Genomic DNA, 16,462 nt, shown 5'->3' with positions numbered 1-16,462 from the left:
CATACGGCTGCTTTGAAGCCAAGTGTGACCTGGACCGGGTATGTACAACTATATCCATTTTTTTGTTTTTAGCTAAGTGTCAGTTAAGAAATAAAGAAGTGTTTGGTTTTTTGTTTTGTTTTTAGCTAAGTGTCAGTTAAGAAATAAAGAAGTGTTTGTTTTTTTTCTTTCTTTCTTTTTTTACATCTTGTCGAGTCGCAGCGTGTTGAGTCGGACCCCCAAAATAGTGGCGCCCGACGCGTACTGAATCTCTCTCAAAATCCCAGTCCACTTGTTCTCGGTCTCATTGTACCTGGAGCAACAAAAGGGAGCAAATTGAATAGTGGTTGCAAATTCAATCATTTCAAAAAGACAATCTCACCCCCGCCCCTGATCTGACTTGTTTACTTGCAAAACCCCCAACTTATTTTCACCCCAAAAATGGATTCAACAGTGGAAAACGTACATTTTGTCCATTCCAAAAGGTAGCGAATAAACAGTAGCCCATGCCTATTTTCTTGCCTAATCGCGACTTGCACATGGGCATTCGGACGTCGTTCTGCGGCCTACCTCCAGATGTCGTTCATCTCTTTGGGGACGATGTCCTCGCTGTCCTCCAGTGGCATCATGGCGAAACCTCCTACTGCGAAGAGTGAGCCGCCCAGAGACACTAAGTTCAGGGAACTGCGTTCTTGGGGGAAGGGCTCAAAGTCGGACCACCTGCCGAAGGACCGCACCAAGCCGTTGACACCCGAGGCCGCGCTCACTGGACCTTCGCGTTTGTATCTCGGGAGCTCACTTGTTGGCTGCGATGTCGTACACCTCCACGGAATCGCTCAGCCCTGCGTCGGTGACTCCGGCTGCCACGTAGATTTTGTTCTGGTGAACTGTCGCGCCGAATAATGAGCGTGCGGTCTTCATGGAAGCCAGTTCCTTCCATTCGAACCTCCTAGCGTCATATGCGTGCATCTTGCTCGAGCATTTCCTTTTCGCATAAAAGAAAATATATTATTTTTGAATTGAACCCCCCCAAAAAAAAGAACATTTCAGGGGGGGGGGGGTTAAATTTTTCAGAAAACAGTCCAGTTTTTTGGAGTGAGGGGGGCGAAAGTCTGATTTCAAAAGTTTCGTTTTCTCGGGTGGAAGGAGTTGTAATTCTGGCCATCTTAAGGTTGTTGTTTTTTTTCCCTGAAAACAAGTTTTGCAATCTTGAACAAACAAACAAAAGTTATAGTAGCTACTATATGTTACCTTGTGAATTTCCAATTTCTTATCCGAACCCTTCTGACAAATGCGCTCCTAACTGGCGCAGGGCCACGAGTCTTTCAAGGCCGCTGCACAGTCAAGTCCAAGTGGGCAACATTTGTGAGCGCGAAAGGTGGCGCGGTACTCACTTGTCGTCTCCTTTGCCCCCGATCACATAAAGCGTGTCGTCAGACGAAAGGGTGGCATGTCCGTAGACGGCGTGCGGAAGCGGGTCTGACTGGCCCCATTTGAAAGTTCTACCAACAGAAGAGCAAGTGAATGCCCCTCCCGTCCCATCCGACTCTCCGCTTTCCCGAGGACGAGGCGCTTACTGTCTGTCGTAGACCAGGACCGAGTCCAGCGTGCGCTCTTGCTCCTTCGCTTCTTTCCCCCCAACGACAAAGATGGAGTTCTCGGCCTCCCCGAGCCCGAACAGGAAGCGGGGGGACGGGAGCGGCGGCATGGCCAGCCAGTCGGCGTTGACCGGGTCGTACTGAAGATGAAGTGTCACGAAATTAGCGCGCCGAGTCCGAAAAGGGACTCACCCTTCGAATTTGCAGCGCCGGCAAAGAATTGCCGCATGAATCGACCGAGCCCGCTGGGTCAGCTGCGTGTGCACCGGGCTTTAGTCTCGATCTCACAGGATCAGAAAGATTGAAGAGGTTGACCATTCCCGATATTTTTGTCTGAACAGGTATGGGGGGGTGGGGGGGGGCATCTCCCAAGCCCACAAGGATCATCTTTCAGAGACATCGGATCATCGGGCCTTTGCTGCCTTTGACCTCCAATTCTAGCCGATTATCAGCAAGCGAGTGTGTGTGTGTGTGTGTGTGTGTGTCGCCCGTCGAGACGTATTCCCATCTGCCGGAGCCTCACCTGCAGGAAGTAAGAGCAGAGTGGCTCCTCCTCGTTGTGCTCGTCGACGAACAAGCCCCCGGCTACAAAGATCTGGTTCTCCTTGGTGACCAGGCTGACGTGGTTCTTTGGAACCTGCGCGGAGACGGCCGCCACGAAGCAGTCGTTGCCCGCCGGGTCATAGGCCACCGCCCCCGCGTCGCCGACCATCAGGATCAACTCGCGGACGAACATTCCGAAGCGCATGTTGTCGTTGAGGATCCCGGGGAGGAGATTTTGCCGCTCCCCCTCGCCGTCTTCCTTCCGCCCCTCGGCGTCGACTCGAGGCATTTTCCCCGCCCGAGCGTCCCTGACCAGCTGGAGCTTCTCTCGCAGCTCGGGGCTGTCGGAGAGGAGTTTGTTCTTCTCCACCTTGTCCCTCCAGTAGTCCTCGCTCAGCAGACGCAAACGAACGCAGTCCAGCAAACCGGGCAGGTCCTTCTCCCGTTGGCCCGGGTCCCGCGCCACCCACTTCATCAAGGCCTCGAACACTGCTTCCTCGGAGTCCACGTCCAGGGCGTCCTCGGCCAGGATGGCGGCCAGCTCGCCGGGCCGCAGGCCGAGGAACTCCTCGTCCCGGGAGACGAGCCGGAAGCGCTCGCAGACAAAGTTGCGGGCCGAGACGGCCAACCTGGGGCAGTCCAGCATCAAACCGAGCCTGAAGACCGCCAGGCAGTTGCTGAGGCTCAGACGCTTTTGGAGGAAGGACACGCAGACCGTGAAAACGGACGGGATCTGGTAAACGTTGGCCACGGCAAAGATGTCCTGGACGTTGTGCTCGGTCACGTCGATCCTGGAGGTGTACAGGTACTCGAGGATCAGCCCCATCACCCCCGGCTCGACGTCCTCCACGACCACCTCGCGTTTTTTGCTTTCGTCCAGGTCGGACAGAAAGAGAGTGCGGAAGTAGGAACTGCAGGCGCACAGGACCAAGCGGTGGCACGGGAACTCCTTGCCCTTGATTTTCAGAACGCAATCCACCAGCTTGTCGTTCTCCAGGAGGTCGCGCAGGCCGTCCTGCAGAAGCGTCTGCTGGTACACCCGGGGCTCGTCCGCGGGGTTCACCGCCAGAGCCATTCTTGCCGGCCGGCGGCGGGGAGTCTGGGAAGATCCTTTCGGGGGTCTTGCGGTCCAAGGGCTCCTTCCTCACCGGCGCCAACTGAAAGCCGTCCGCTCCCGCAGCTGTTCACGCCTTTCGAGCGCGCTCCGACTGGCGGGCCATTTATAGCCGGCGATGGAACATGACCGTGACATCCCCCCACATTCCCCCCTTGCCTCGCACTCACCGCTCTTAGCCAGCTGACATATTGCCCTGAAATAGCCCCCACCCCTGAGTCATCCCAAACATGACGTGACTTCATTCTCTGAGTATTATGACCCTTTTTTTTTTTGTCCTCAACCCAAGTGGACATCTACTGTATATCCTTTTTGGATGATTATATTTTTAAAAGTATGCCAAGATCAGAGTATGATTTTGTCTAAAAAGTCATCCTGGACGCCAATGAAAGAAAACACATTATTTTTTGTTTGATTTTAATTACAATTGTTTCTGAAACAAATCGTCCAAATCATCCTTTTTTTTTTTGGACAGAAAGAGTTCATTCCCCCCTTTCTGGTAAGTCAGACCCCCCCCCCCCCCCCCTTTAATCTTATTATCGCTCCAGCTTTCATGTTTTAATCTTCTGACTACAACATTCATTTGAAGTCTGACTTTTTGGGCTTAAAAACAAACTTTCATCTTCTTGTACTCGATTTATTTCCATGACCGACGTTTCAGAAAATGTCATTCACGATATGACGAAAACCACGACCGCAAGCGTGAATCCTCTACTCCGCTTTTTGCTTGCCGGCATCGCCGACTGGCTGGGCGACGGCCGGCGCGGCGGTCCCCGAGTCTGCCGGAGGGGAGGTCGAGGCTCCCACCGGCGCTCCGTCCGACGTGGCGGGAGGAAGCGGATCGGGGTCGTCGATGAGGGCCCGTCTCCTTTCCCTCTCCTTAATCACTTGAATCAGGCAGTAGGTCACAAACATGACGACCGCCGTGGTTATCGGGAAACCTAGCCAGACGGAAGACGGCTACACATCTTGAAAATACCTCCGCTGCGTCACTCGAACCTCCAACTGCGAATCCAGCCCAACACCTCACCTTTGAGCAGCAGGCGCTTGGCCAGCAACTTGGCAAAGTCCAAACTGTTGAGAAGCAGGGTGTTGTACAACACGATACTCCAGAAATTGAAGATGCAGACGACGGCTCGAATCCGGCGCGACATTGCCCCGGACATCGCGTGCTTGAAAGACACACAGAAGGAAAAGAAGCATCACACTTCCCATCGAGCCAGCCGTGGGAAAACGTCAGTGGCAAGTCTTTGCTTATCTCAAAAGTCAAAAAGTGCATCCGTTTTTTAAGCGCTCGTCCGAGGTTGTGGGGGGAAGCCCGGACTTCCCCCCTCCCAGCCGCTTCTTCCCTCTTCCAGGGAAGGGGTTCCCAGGCCAGCCGGGAGACATCGTCGTCTCCTGCCGGTGGGACACCTCACCGAGAAGACATCCTCATCAGATGCCCGAGCCGCCTCATCTAGCTCCTCTCGACGCGGAGGAGAAACGGCTCGACTGGGAGCCCCTCCCGGACGCACGAGCTTCCCACCTTTTCACCTTCTCTCCGCTCGTAGGTGAGAGTGGGAACGTGAATCCGACCGGTAAATAAAAAGCGCTTGGCCTTTTGGCTCGGCTCCTTCTTCACCGGGACCAAAAGGTCAAAAGGTCATCCGAAAAATCAAGAGATGAAGTACGGTGAAGCGCATCCACAAAGTATTTGAACTTGCAAGTTCCCTCCGAAACGGCGGCCCCCGGTGAGGCCAGGATTCCCGCGGCGGCGCCGAACGGACACACAAACCTCGAAAGACGCGAAGGGCTCCATGGAGAAGAACTTGGCGGCCCACAGCTCGCAGTTGAGGCCGAAGCAGTTGAAGAAGGCCCAGACCAGGACCGGCTTGCTCGGTCCCAACCACAGGACGGTGACGGCGTAGGTGCACAGCGTGGCCAGCAGCTCCGCCAGCACGTCGTCGTGCTTGCCGCCCAGCCGATCGTACACGTACCTTTTTGAGGGGAAATGCACAACGGGATTGGAGCGCCGCTTCGCGGCGCGCTCGGATTCCGCCGGGGACGCTCACTTGCACAACCAGTCGTTGATGCCTCGGTCGAAGTGTCTGGGCAAAGCAAACGGGGAGTGAGTGATCGGCGAAGAGCGCCCGGCGCCGACGGAAGTGCGCTCGCTCACGTTTCGGCAAAAACGTAGAGCGCCGTGATGCATTTGGGCGGCTTGGGCGGGTCCAAGTGGTCCAGCCTGGACACGGTGTTGATCACGCCAAACATGACGGCGGCTTTGGCCCAGTCGTACACCAGATTGAAATAGGCCACGCCGACTGCAAGCAAATGCGTTGGATTCTCATTCTCGATGGGATTTTTTTTTTTTGGTGGGGGGGGGCATTGATTGATTGATATAATATATATATATATATATATATATTTTTTTTTTAAATTTTTCCAGATAGACGGACCCAAGGCCCAGTCGGAGAGGTGCCTGAGAAGCTTCAAGTCGCCAGGAATGGTGAGGACGTAGAGGAAGTGGAAAAGGATGTCCACGGCCAGGATGAGAGCCAGGTGGGTCACGGCCTGCACGTTGATGTCCCACATCTCCCGCGCCTTCCTGCTCAGGTCCGACTTATTGGCCTGCAGGGGGCAGCGCACAAAAAGCTCCTGAGCCAGTTCGGAAATCTCGTCGCGTTTGCAGGTCTCTCTCTCCGTCTTTGGCTCTCCACCGGCGTCTTGTTTTGTTTACGTGACTCATGCGGTGACGCGAGGCCCCGTCTGATTTCGTTGGCCGTGCGCGGCCTTCGTTTTGGCGCGCTTGAGCAGGAATGCGATCTAACTTTTGAAAAGTTAAAAATGTTGTGAAATTTCCATTTAAAACGGACTTAATGACATTTAGCTTCAACAAGATTTTCAAGATGATTCGGGGGTGGTGGGGGGTTGTTTGTTTTTTATCCTTGAAAATACCAATTCCTTTTTGGGATTAAAAAAAAAAGGAAAGTAAAAAGGCTTGCGGCGAGATTAGGAGCTTTCGAAATTGAACCTGGTCCTAGCTAATGTTGTCTGCAGCCATCATCGTGCGCGGCGCGCTCAGCCGTCGAGCCCCGCAGAGTCGGAAATAGCCCCGCGTGCGCCGGTTGGGGAGGTGCGAGCAAGCGACGCGGCTCACGTTCCTTGCGCCCGTCGACGCTTGAGAAACAGACCTGCGCGTAGAACTTGTCAAAGGTCATGATGGGCCCAAAGTAGAAGAACGGCAGGTAGAAGTTGTACTTGAGCAGCTCCAGGATGCTGTAGTTGCCGTCCTGGCGCTCGCAGTTCTCCAGGGCGAAGCTGATGCATCGCATGATGGTGAAGCCGCAACCGCCGTAGAAGAGAACGCGGCGCAGATCAAAGTCGCCCGCCACCAAGTCGGCCTGGACACATCGTTTTTTAAAGTGCGCCGCGGGGCTCCTGAGAACGACCGTGGTCTCGATGTACAAAAAAAAAATGAAAAAATGAAAAATGTGTTTTTCTTTCGAGGTCGCCGCCAAACGCAGAGCGGGGCCTCGAACGCGGCGGACCTCGCCGGCCGGCGTACCTGCCAGGACACGAAGGGCTCGCACTTGAACGTGGCCAGCGTGCAAAAGCCGGCGAGCAAGCACAGCCGGCGGATCTTGACCAGAGAGATGCTGTAGAGCAGAACGCAGTGGGACAGGACCAGGGTGACGTAGGTCCAGCCCATGCTGGTCCACACCGCCGCCAGCCCGTACGCCATGGACGCCAGGGACCGGTGCTGCGGAGCAACGGGGGCAGGCGGTCATTCCACGCCGGTCCCGCGCGCTCGCGCGCCACCTTCCGCCCCGCCACCTGAGGAGCCAGCATGGAGCAGAGCTTGGCGAACAGCACGTGGCCGCACAGAGCGAAGGCGATGTGAGCCCGCAAGGTCCAGATCCACATGGCCCATTCCTCGTCCGCCGTGTCCTGGGAGGGCGGACCACCCCAAACGCCAGGTAGGCAAAAGCTTCCATTCTCTTTCGCTTTCGCCAAGGCCGCCGCCGCCGCTTACCATTTTCCGGCCCAAGTAGTGCCAGCCTGGCTTCACGCTGGACTTGAATGCTTTCCTGTCGACGTTGGCTGGGACGGAACAAGAAAAAGAAACCCAGGGCAAATGCGAACCGTGAAGGAATAGTCTAATGCTTGAGCAAGGGCTCTTATCGTTTTTACCGAGGGCAACCGAAAAAGTGGTCAGGAAAAAAAAAAGTGAATGAATGCCATGAAAACATGCTCGGGATTAAGCAAACGATAAAGATTCCAATTATTTTACACATTCATTCATTCATTCATCTTCCGAACCGCTTGATCCTCACGAGGGTCGCGGGGGGTGCTGGAGCCGATCCCAGCTGTCTCCGGGCAGTAGGCGGGGGACACCCTGAATCGGTTGCCAGCCAATCGCAGGGCACACAGAGACGAACAACCATCCACGCCCACACTCACACCTAGGGACAATTTAGAGTGTTCAATCAGCCTGCCACGCATGTTTTTGGAATGTGGGAGGAAACCGGAGCACCCGGAGAAAACCCACGCAGGCCCGGGGAGAACATGCAAACTCCACACAGGGAGGCCGGAGCTGGAATCGAACCCGGTACCTCTGCACTGTGAAGCCGACGTGCTAACCACTGGACTACCGGGCCGCCCACCTGACACATTCAATTTCACACATTGTCAATCCAAATCAGTAAGACTCTTTCAAAGTGAGGGTGCAGTCGCTACGAGAGCATCGGTGCTGCGTCGACACATTTGGATTTACGACTCGTGAATCAAAAACGCTTCCACCATCGCTGCCGCGTCGAGTCGAGTCATACTCACACGCGGACGCCTCAAAGATCCGGCGGGTGGACCACAACAGGGCCGAGGCCAGCACCGCGTTGTAGAAGTACAGCTCGTATTTGGGAAGCGCCGCTTTGATCGCCATGACGACGGAATGACGCTCGCGCGCGCCCACCAGGACCTCCGGAAAAACGACACAAGAAAAAAAAAAGCTCCTAAGCACACATGCGCATTGAAACGGCCTCAAACGGGTTTAACCTGTGTCAATGACGCCAGACCTCGGGCCATTCGTGGCGCGGCGCGCTTCTTGTTTGGAAATGCATCCGGACGCGCCCTCCCTCTTTAAGCAAAGTTTTGTCGAGCAGCGGCGCAGAAGTCGCCGGCTGGTGTCCCGATACTTTTGTCCACCGTGGCATTTTGCCGCCGCCGCGCAGTACGCGGGAGTTCCGTCCGTCGTTTCCGAATATTTTGACGCTCGGCCGGCGAAACGCGCAAACGAGCAACGTCGCATATCAATTGGATTTCGATCACACGTGAGCGTGATGACCCGGGGACGTTTTTGATTCGAGTCTGGCATCGGAATTTGCCCTGGCGGACCCAACACTTGGCGCATTCTCTGCTCAGTGCGCGACGCGCGCAAGGTGCCGGCTTGTCACCCTTTAAATAGGCCCACCGACCGGGAGCGCGTCACAGTCCGGATATTTCGGAGGGCGCTCGGAGTTTTCCGTTCAGCGAGCGACGGGTTGAATCCTGCCGGTCCCCATCGATGACAATGGCGAGGCGACCGCTTTCTTTGTTGATTTGCCAAATTCCGTTGGAGGTGCGCAATGAAGCCGCACCGCTCTGCTCCGAGCCATCGCGGCTGCTGCGCTTCAGGCACTTGACCTTTATTTTGCAAGGCCACCCTCGCCAACTCCATCCAAAAGCGAGCGCCGGCCGCTCGCTTTGCTTTTTCTTTCACCTGAGCCACCAATCAAGAGTGGCCTTTGCTTGCGCTCCTTAGACTTGAGGAAAGTCCAGCCACCGGCTGCTTCCGAGCCCACGCGCAAACTCTCCGTCACTAAGCCCGACTTTGAAGACGTTTAAAGTCTCGCAGGGCGGAATGGAAATGAAAATGTTTGAGTCCCACGCGTGCCTCGAAATAGCTGCGCGGCCGGTCACGCGCCGCGCTCTGTCCTCGGCAAACACCTGTTGTCGCACTGACCTTGAACTGAGCGGAGGTCGCGTCAACAAAACTTGCCAATTCTTCCAAAGGCTCCAAAATATTCAAGGGAGACCAAAGGTGCCCGCGGACTCCCTGCCGGCGCTCGCAAAGACGCCTAGGGACTTGTATACTGTTGCTGACAAAAAGGGGCGGGGCCACAAAGGCTGGGTGGGTGGGACTTGATGCCCTCCCCGGGGACGTGAGCAGGTGTCCAAGTCCTCTCCAAACATCGCGCCGAAATAAATGGCGCTCGGAGACGAATGCAAATGCCCCCGAGGGCTCTCGGCGGCGACGGCGCAAATAAGGCCGCGCCGACCAAACTGCTCTCGGGGACGACGAGTTGGCGTGGAACGAAATCTGGGATCAAAAAGCTTTGCGTTCCGCACACGGCCGCCTGCCACACAACAACACACAATGGGGTAAAAATAGATGGGCAACTCCAAAAGAGGACACGGCGGGGAGAACCAGAATTTCTTTATTAGCAAACAGGAGAATCGCTCAATCTGGTGTCGTGTGACTCGACCTTGTTGGCGGGTCCCGATGACTTTCCGTTGTCTTGTGGCCCTTGCGACGACTCCTTCTGGCTTCGTTTTTTTCTTCTTTTTTCTCTCGGCAGATGAGCGCACACTGCCCGTCACTCCTTCCTGCCGGTCTCCTGCCCTTCAAAGAGGGGGTACTGGAGCTCCATCTGAGACCACGTGCGCTCGCCGTTGGCCAGGGACCAGATCAGCCCAGGCAAAGCGTCCACCTGCACCACCACCGGGTCCCCCCCCCCCCCCAAAAAAAATCAAAAACAAAAAACAACCGAAGCCAGTCGATTCAAACTCGGATTTGAAAAAGGTTCAGAAATGGCGTCAAGTCATTGAACGGCCGTGCGGGCATTTGCGCCCGATCGCGGTATGGACGTACCTCGACTCGGATCTGCCTCATGGAGTCTCGGTCCCTTAGGGTGGCGGTGCGCGGCGTCTTGTTGACGGTGTCAAAATCGACGGTGACGCCGAAGGCCACGCCGATTTCGTCGGAGCGGGCGTAGCGCCTGCCGATGGACCCCGAGGACTCGTCCACCTTGTGGGACACGCCCTTTCGGGTCAGGGCCTCGGCTGAGGAGGACCAACAGCAAAACCGTGGGTTCGCTCCAATGTTAAGGCGCGAGGTGAGGAGACTCGGAAGGTACTGTGTGCTGACTGCCGCCTGGTGGCGCGGGACTGACTTTTGTGTCTTTTTGGGGGGGTTTTAGGTCACAAAATTCCCTGCGCAACATTTCAGGTCCATCCTTGATCTAGGGATCACGGTCTCATTTCATTCAAAATGCCATGGAAAAAGGTCAGATTCATTCATTCATGCTCTTTTTTTATCTTCAAATATAATTTCAAATTTGACACTTTTTTGCTGATTTTGTTGAGGTCAATTTATGATAATAATAATAATTAATTTATAATTATAATTTATATTTACATGATATCATCTCAGCCTTATTGTATTTAGAATGTCATTTTAGCTTGGGTTTTTTTGGGATAATACTTGAATATATTATTTGAATTGTCGGTCTTCATTTTTCTTCCAATGATGACCAAATAGATCCAAATTTTTAACCAACTTGATGGAATTTATGCATGTTGAAGGCTTCATCAGCTTTGCTTGAATCGACCTGATTTCAATTTGTGACTACCAGAGACGCACACGGACAACTCACAGAGTTGTTGGACAAAAGGTGTGAAGTCTTGGTTTTGGCTCAGAGGAAGGATGCAGCATTTGTACGGGGACACGGTGGCCGGAAAACTGAAATACTGCAAAGCAAATGGGTCATGCTGAATCCAAACAAGCAATTGATGGAGAGGACCCCCCCCCCCCTCCCTACCCCGCTCGTGGTCCTTACCGTCCTCTGTTCATCTCCCTGCCGCGTGTGGAAGCAGTGCTCAAAGATGCAGTACATGATTCTGCCGATGCCGAAGGACGGCTCGATGACGTTGGGGACGATCTCCTCAACTGCGGGCAAAGCGGCATTGAGAGCGGAATGCTGCCACGTGAAATCCGAATTGAGGCTTTTTTTTTTTTTACCGACCGTGTAACGTTTTCTGGAATCTCCTGACGGCGACCATGTCTTTGGAAAGCTTGAAGGTTTTGCCCTGCGTTGACACGCTGAATTCTCTGCATGAAGTGGAGAGCAAAAGACAACACCTCCCTTTTTTATCCCTTTCAAAACTTTGGGAGCATCTGTTCAACTTGACAGGAAAAACAATATAATCAAGGCGAAGGAGAACAAAAGTGCGATCGTGAGCCCAACTAGCCAATTGAAAGTCATGTTAAGTGGGGGGGTCGGCTCGCATCACGTGCCACCTCCGAAGTCCAACTGTTCTGTTACCCGCTTTCGTTGAGACGCTTCTCCCCGTCGCCGATGAAGCATTCGTCGCACGCGTCCAGGTAGTCGAAGATCAGCTTGGCGTCCTTTTTGTACGCCGCTCCGATGGCGCCCCGGTTGGGCTCGAACTTCACGACGTTGACCACCTTGTGTGGACGAGTCAAGGAAAAAAGCACAGCGCGCTGCCAAGGGAAGACGGTGTTTCACCAAAGGCCGCGCTCCCTCTGAGGTTGCGACCGCCCAATTCCAAATGAGCAACCGCGTGCATCGCATTTGTTTTTCTCTTTCTGTCTTTACAAGGTGCGAGGGACACGATTCGCCGCTTCGTCCGAATTCTGTCACGAACCGACCGCGGATGACAGAAAAGGTCAAGCTCCACATCTGCTCGCGGGGGATTGCAAGACAGCGTCGTTACATTCAGACGGAAGCTTTCCGGCAATGTCGCGTTTCCACGAGTCTTGGAAGACGCGCAAAGGAGCTCATGTTGTTTTGCCCGCACGGGGTCACGAATGGCCGAAAGGCCGAGTTCCCGGGATATGGCTTCTTTCAGCGGCTTCTCGGCCACCAGGGGCACCTTGGTGGCACGGGCGTGACACTTGAGGTCGTAACAGGAGCGGTCGGCGCAGCCCACGATCTCGATCCAACCCTGAAGGAGGACGCGGCGTGCTGAAAGAGCGGCCGTCGGGGTCGGGAGCGGGCGGCGACGGCGACTCACGTAGGAGGTTTTGGCCTCGGCGTCCCAGCAGTCGCAGGCGTAGTGGGCCATCTCGTTCTCCATGTGCTGGCGGAAGCGCACTTTGTCCTTGCGCAGACCCACTTTGAGCAGGTACAAGTAGATCCTGCCGATGAAGTAGCCCAGCACGGAGTTGTCGATGATGCCCTGCGTCGAGAGAAGGTAAACAATGCTCTTGACCCTCCTTTGCCACAAGCGAGGCCACCGGGGTCGGTAAGGCCCGAGAGTTTGACGTCCCCCCCACCCCCCACCTGCTCCACGGCGTCTCCGAGCCTCATGGTGTGCGCGGACTGGCCGCTGGTCTGAGCCCCGGAGGAGTACAGCAGGATGTCCAGGTCGGCCACGTTGGAGAACTTGGGGTGCACCTTCTCGCCGGGGTCCACAAAGTGCTCGATCTCGGCCATGGTGAACTCTCTGCAATGTTTGGGCAAGTTTAACGGACCAAAATGAAGGCGAAAGGGAGCGCGCGCCGTCTTCGCACCTGACGCGGATGAGGCCGGAGCGAGGCGAGATCTCGTTTCGGAAGGAGTTGCCGATCTGGGCGGCGCCGAAGGGCAGTTTTCCCTGGTTGAACTCCAGCAGTCGCTTGAAGTTGAGGAACATGCCCTGAGCCGTTTCCGGCCTCAGATAGCTGCGCACACATTTGCAGAGTCATCGACAGTCAGTTGCGGGCCTCGCGTTGGGGGAGCTGAGCCGGGATTCAACCGATTTGGGGGCTCAAAGTCACCACCGTGAGAGCTATTGCTACCGAGTAGGAGTCGCGTTGCTCGGCACGGTGGCAAATCCGACTCCGACTGTCGTAAGAGAGGCGGTCGTACCCGGGGGTGTTGCCACCTGGCCCGATGGAGGTCTGGAACATGAGGTTGAAGGAGATGGGAGGGGTCAGCTCGTTCCCCGTCGAGGGAGACGTGACCTTGTACTTGACAAAGAGTTGGCCCAACTCCTGCCGGGTGTAGTTGTCCATCTGGCGCACAAGGGGGCGGGGCGGGGACAGGGTCGGTACACCGTCGCCTTGGCCATCTGACGCGCGCAAACCCACCTGAGTGATCACGTCCTCCATCTCCGCCGCTTCCTCGGGGGAGCACGTCCCGTCGGACATCGCTTTCTTCAGATGGGCTGCGGACAGCGACCATCCGGTCAAATTCGACGCACGCTCTTCAAAGAATGCGGCATTTGCCGAGGAGGACGAGGTCCGATTTAAGTCGGGCTTCTGAACGCCACGGTTCAACCGGCCCGCGAACGCAAGTGGCACTTTTTTTGTAGAGGACGTTCTCAACGGGTATGTTAAAAAGTTGGGTTTTCATCAACGTTCAAACAAGAAAATACCTGAAAGATAACGCATATATCCATCCATCCATTTTCCGAACCGTTTGATCCTCACTAGGGTCGCGGGGGGTGCTGGAGCCTATCCCAGCCGTCTTCGGGCAGTAGGCGGGGGACACCCTGAATCAGTTGCCAGCCAATCGCAGGGCACACAGAGACGAACAACCATCCACACCCACACTCACACCTAGGGACAATTTAGAGCGTCCAATCAGCCTGCCATGCATGTTTTTGGAATGTGGGAGGAAACCGGAGCACCCGGAGAAAACCCACGCAAGCCCGGGGAGAACATGCAAATTCCACACAGGGAGGCCGGAGCTGGAATCGAACCCGGTACCTCTGCACTGTGAAGCCGACGTGCTAACCACTGGACTACCGGGCCGCCGATAACTCATATAGTTCATGGATTATGGACTTTATGTTGTTTTTCTTTTTTTTTCTTCAATAGGAAAGATGAGCTTGGATGCCGGAGGGCGATGACGTCGCATGCTTCTCTGAATCGGCCGGGGGAGATGGAAGGTTCAAGTTCCATCGTATTCCCCAAAGCGACGCCCGACGGCTGCAAGAGACGTCCAACGATCCAAGCGGGTACGGTAGCCTCCATTTGACCGATTCGATCCGCGTTACTATTTTGAGATCGTGATTTTTCAAAATGTACGCTTTGAGCGGCCAGTCACTCAAGCAAAGAACTCCCGAGTCATTATCAGACCGGAACAACAAAAGGCCCCCATTTGACCAATTGCGCAGCGGTTTGCTTGGAACCAACAAAAGTTCTTTGTGAAATCAAGCGGCTGGCTAAAGAAGTCAAACGGTCTTCAAATGATGGCGGCGCGCCAGAAAGACAAGAGAGACATCCGAGGAATGCGAATTGCAGCCCCGCCTGTCAGCCAGATGTGTGACAGACAGGCAAAAACCTAGGGGCGGGTGCTTGATGTAAAATAAGGAGGGAGGGGGGGGTGACGACATCATCACCTTTGAGGAGGTGATCGGCGCGAAAGCATTCTCCCGTCTTGGCGTCCTTCACCATGTAATCAGCAAACTTGTCCACGTGGCCCGATGTCCTGATTGAGAAAATGACATTTATTTTTATTTGGGGGGGGGGGGGACTAGGGCGTGGCGGGTGTGCTGCGCTCACTTGAGGACGGGCTCGGGGGTGAGCATGGTGCAGTCGATCTCCAGGATCTGCTCCTCCTGGATGAAGTGCTGCCTCCACACCTGCAAGATGTTGTTCTTCAGGGCGCAGCCCACCGGACCAAAGTCGTACAGGCCGCTCACACCTGAAACAAGACGGCAAACCGGTAGGTCGGTTATTATTATCATTCATCACCGTATGGATCGATTAGACTTGACATCTGATCAAATCGGCCCCAAACATCCAGACGCGTAAAGACTCCCCGCGGGCTGCCCCGTCCCCGGCAAATCGCAAAACTCCACCTAGAATTATCCACCAATCAAAAGCCAAATATTCTTCGAATAACACGGATGAACGCTAAGCCCCAAGAAACGGAAAGTGACCCGCTTTCAAGAAGCCCGTCGGGGGCTCGCTCTGAAATGCTTTGCACCTACCTCCGTAGATGGCGAAAGACTGATCGTAGAAGAACCTCCTCTTGAGCGTGTCGTCCAGCTTGAGCCTGTCAACGACCTCCTCTTGAGGCCGCAAGGACAGCTCCTGCAAGCGCACCGGCGAAGGGTAGCGAGAGGAAGCCCAAGCGAGAGCCGGCCGCAAACTTGTACCTTCATTTCCAGAGTTCTCTTGCGGGCTTTCAGCTCGGCGACAGCCCGGTTCACCTCCAGCTCGGGGGCTTCTTGCGCTTTCAGCTGGGCAACCAAGTCGCCCTGAAGGCGACACCCCGACCTTAGAAATGACTCTAGCGGAAAAGGAGACATGGCATGCCCCCCCCCCCCCCCCCCAATGCCAGTTTCTGCAATGACTATGTTGACATGCACATCTGCACAAAAGCACGACAACGATGCGAGGACTCGCAGCCCCGGGCTTATCTCCAAAAAAAAGCTATCTATCACCATGGAATATGTCCACGGAAAGGTCCAAGGAGCCACGGCCTGAGCTGGGAACTCACCTGCTGGCGCACCGCCTCCCGCAAAGGTGCCAAAGCCGCTTCCATGTTGCCACGACACAGTCAAGCCGCTTGCCGCTTTGCGCTCTTCCCTGCTACCTCCCAGCCGTCTGGATGTTTTCTTGTCCCTCCCCATCTGGCTCCCCCGCCCCCCTTTCTGAAACCGAGGCTTGGAGTTGCATCAGCCAAAGCAGGCTCCATACGCACCGGCCCGTTTGGAAGAATGTGCCCCGATGACCTGCCGGCGGGGACCCGCCCGAGCGCTTTGCACAAATTGGCGTTCTGAAGAGGACTCCGCCGCAGGAATCGGACATTTTCCACAGATTAAATTCAAACGCAAATGCAAAATTTGTCTTGGGCCATTCGTTTCGGACCAAAGTTTTCAGAGTATGTCTCGGTATCGCCGTACGACACGACCTAAGGCCAAAAGGCCGTTTGGGAGTCGTTTCGTCCCCGCTGCCGTCACTTTTTGAGGAATCTTCACAAATATACCCCACGTCGAAAAGGTCAAAAGCCAAAGACCTAGAAACCAGACAAAAGTAGTCTGCTTTGCAATGGGTCTTTTTCAGCCGACGGCAGCGCAACAATGTCAATCTTGCCGTTCCGCCGCCGCGCAAGAGATGAGCTCTTTTTAATTGCCGTTTGTTTGATTTGTTCCGATTTCATCGAGTGGCACGTCTGCGGGCGTGGGTTTGAACTTCAAGTGCCGCCTTTGCCCGGGAGAACCGAATAAACAACTGTGACAACAAATGAGAACG

The 16,462-nt window shown here is 55.0% G+C and overlaps 3 protein-coding genes and 1 long non-coding RNA gene across 4 annotated transcripts; 1 reads left to right on the top strand and 3 right to left on the bottom strand.

Annotated features, from left to right (window-relative positions):
• Nucleotides 1-133: 133 nt before the first annotated feature.
• On the bottom strand, nucleotides 134-3,330 carry klhl40b (kelch-like family member 40b). Its single transcript, XM_052054269.1, has 6 exons — nucleotides 2,101-3,330; nucleotides 1,557-1,717; nucleotides 1,374-1,481; nucleotides 779-964; nucleotides 550-699; nucleotides 134-292 (listed from the first exon to the last, which is right to left on the bottom strand). Exons 1-6 carry the CDS (start codon nucleotides 3,193-3,195, stop codon nucleotides 181-183), a joined length of 1,812 nt encoding a protein of 603 aa, XP_051910229.1. The 5' UTR covers nucleotides 3,196-3,330; the 3' UTR covers nucleotides 134-180.
• A 437-nt stretch (nucleotides 3,331-3,767) lies between these two features.
• hhatlb (hedgehog acyltransferase like, b) lies at nucleotides 3,768-9,359 on the bottom strand. Its single transcript, XM_052054109.1, has 12 exons — nucleotides 9,215-9,359; nucleotides 8,050-8,191; nucleotides 7,250-7,317; nucleotides 7,051-7,164; nucleotides 6,782-6,976; nucleotides 6,408-6,617; nucleotides 5,673-5,844; nucleotides 5,393-5,537; nucleotides 5,286-5,321; nucleotides 5,009-5,210; nucleotides 4,265-4,406; nucleotides 3,768-4,175 (listed from the first exon to the last, which is right to left on the bottom strand). Exons 2-12 carry the CDS (start codon nucleotides 8,153-8,155, stop codon nucleotides 3,946-3,948), a joined length of 1,620 nt encoding a protein of 539 aa, XP_051910069.1. The 5' UTR covers nucleotides 8,156-8,191; nucleotides 9,215-9,359; the 3' UTR covers nucleotides 3,768-3,945.
• Nucleotides 9,360-9,830: 471 nt separating this feature from the next.
• On the bottom strand, nucleotides 9,831-15,762 carry LOC127592991 (glycine--tRNA ligase-like). The gene is made up of 17 exons (XM_052054143.1): nucleotides 15,708-15,762; nucleotides 15,364-15,465; nucleotides 15,196-15,298; nucleotides 14,765-14,906; nucleotides 14,602-14,690; nucleotides 13,346-13,422; nucleotides 13,125-13,270; nucleotides 12,788-12,937; nucleotides 12,558-12,720; nucleotides 12,289-12,453; nucleotides 12,088-12,219; nucleotides 11,577-11,719; nucleotides 11,277-11,362; nucleotides 11,091-11,200; nucleotides 10,908-11,001; nucleotides 10,124-10,314; nucleotides 9,831-9,962 (listed from the first exon to the last, which is right to left on the bottom strand). Exons 1-17 carry the CDS (start codon nucleotides 15,750-15,752, stop codon nucleotides 9,849-9,851), a joined length of 2,052 nt encoding a protein of 683 aa, XP_051910103.1. The 5' UTR covers nucleotides 15,753-15,762; the 3' UTR covers nucleotides 9,831-9,848.
• Nucleotides 10,308-14,893, top strand: LOC127593000 (uncharacterized). Its single transcript, XR_007960285.1, has 3 exons — nucleotides 10,308-10,537; nucleotides 14,078-14,217; nucleotides 14,740-14,893. It is a non-coding gene; the product is annotated as an uncharacterized LOC127593000 (long non-coding RNA).
• Nucleotides 15,763-16,462: the final 700 nt, after the last annotated feature.

The sequence above is a fragment of the Hippocampus zosterae genome, chromosome 20, assembly GCF_025434085.1.
Source record: "Hippocampus zosterae strain Florida chromosome 20, ASM2543408v3, whole genome shotgun sequence".
Classification (NCBI taxonomy): domain Eukaryota; kingdom Metazoa; phylum Chordata; class Actinopteri; order Syngnathiformes; family Syngnathidae; genus Hippocampus; species Hippocampus zosterae.
The sequence above is the reverse complement of the archived record's forward strand: the minus strand, read 5'-3'. Positions and strand labels throughout refer to the sequence as shown.

What these genes read in the sequence shown, in the direction of transcription:
- klhl40b (XM_052054269.1), bottom strand. Translation starts at nt 3,195, where the DNA reads ATGGCTCTGGCGGTGAACCCCGCGGACGAGCCCCGGGTGTACCAGCAG. An exon ending in GTCCTGGTCTACGACAGACA is followed by an intron (nt 1,482 to 1,556) that starts GTAAGCGCCTCG and finishes TTCTGTTGGTAG; the next exon opens with AACTTTCAAATGGGGCCAGT. An exon ending in GGGGGCAAAGGAGACGACAA is followed by an intron (nt 965 to 1,373) that starts GTGAGTACCGCG and finishes TTATGCGAAAAG; the next exon opens with GAAATGCTCGAGCAAGATGC.
- hhatlb (XM_052054109.1), bottom strand. Translation starts at nt 8,155, where the DNA reads ATGGCGATCAAAGCGGCGCTTCCCAAATACGAGCTGTACTTCTACAAC. An exon ending in GCTCCATGCTGGCTCCTCAG is followed by an intron (nt 6,977 to 7,050) that starts GTGGCGGGGCGG and finishes GTTGCTCCGCAG; the next exon opens with CACCGGTCCCTGGCGTCCAT. An exon ending in ATCAACGACTGGTTGTGCAA is followed by an intron (nt 5,211 to 5,285) that starts GTGAGCGTCCCC and finishes CCCCTCAAAAAG; the next exon opens with GTACGTGTACGATCGGCTGG.
- LOC127592991 (XM_052054143.1), bottom strand. Translation starts at nt 15,752, where the DNA reads ATGGAAGCGGCTTTGGCACCTTTGCGGGAGGCGGTGCGCCAGCAG. An exon ending in CGCCGATCACCTCCTCAAAG is followed by an intron (nt 13,423 to 14,601) that starts GTGATGATGTCG and finishes CGCTGTCCGCAG; the next exon opens with CCCATCTGAAGAAAGCGATG. An exon ending in TCGGAGACGCCGTGGAGCAG is followed by an intron (nt 12,454 to 12,557) that starts GTGGGGGGTGGG and finishes CTCTCGACGCAG; the next exon opens with GGCATCATCGACAACTCCGT.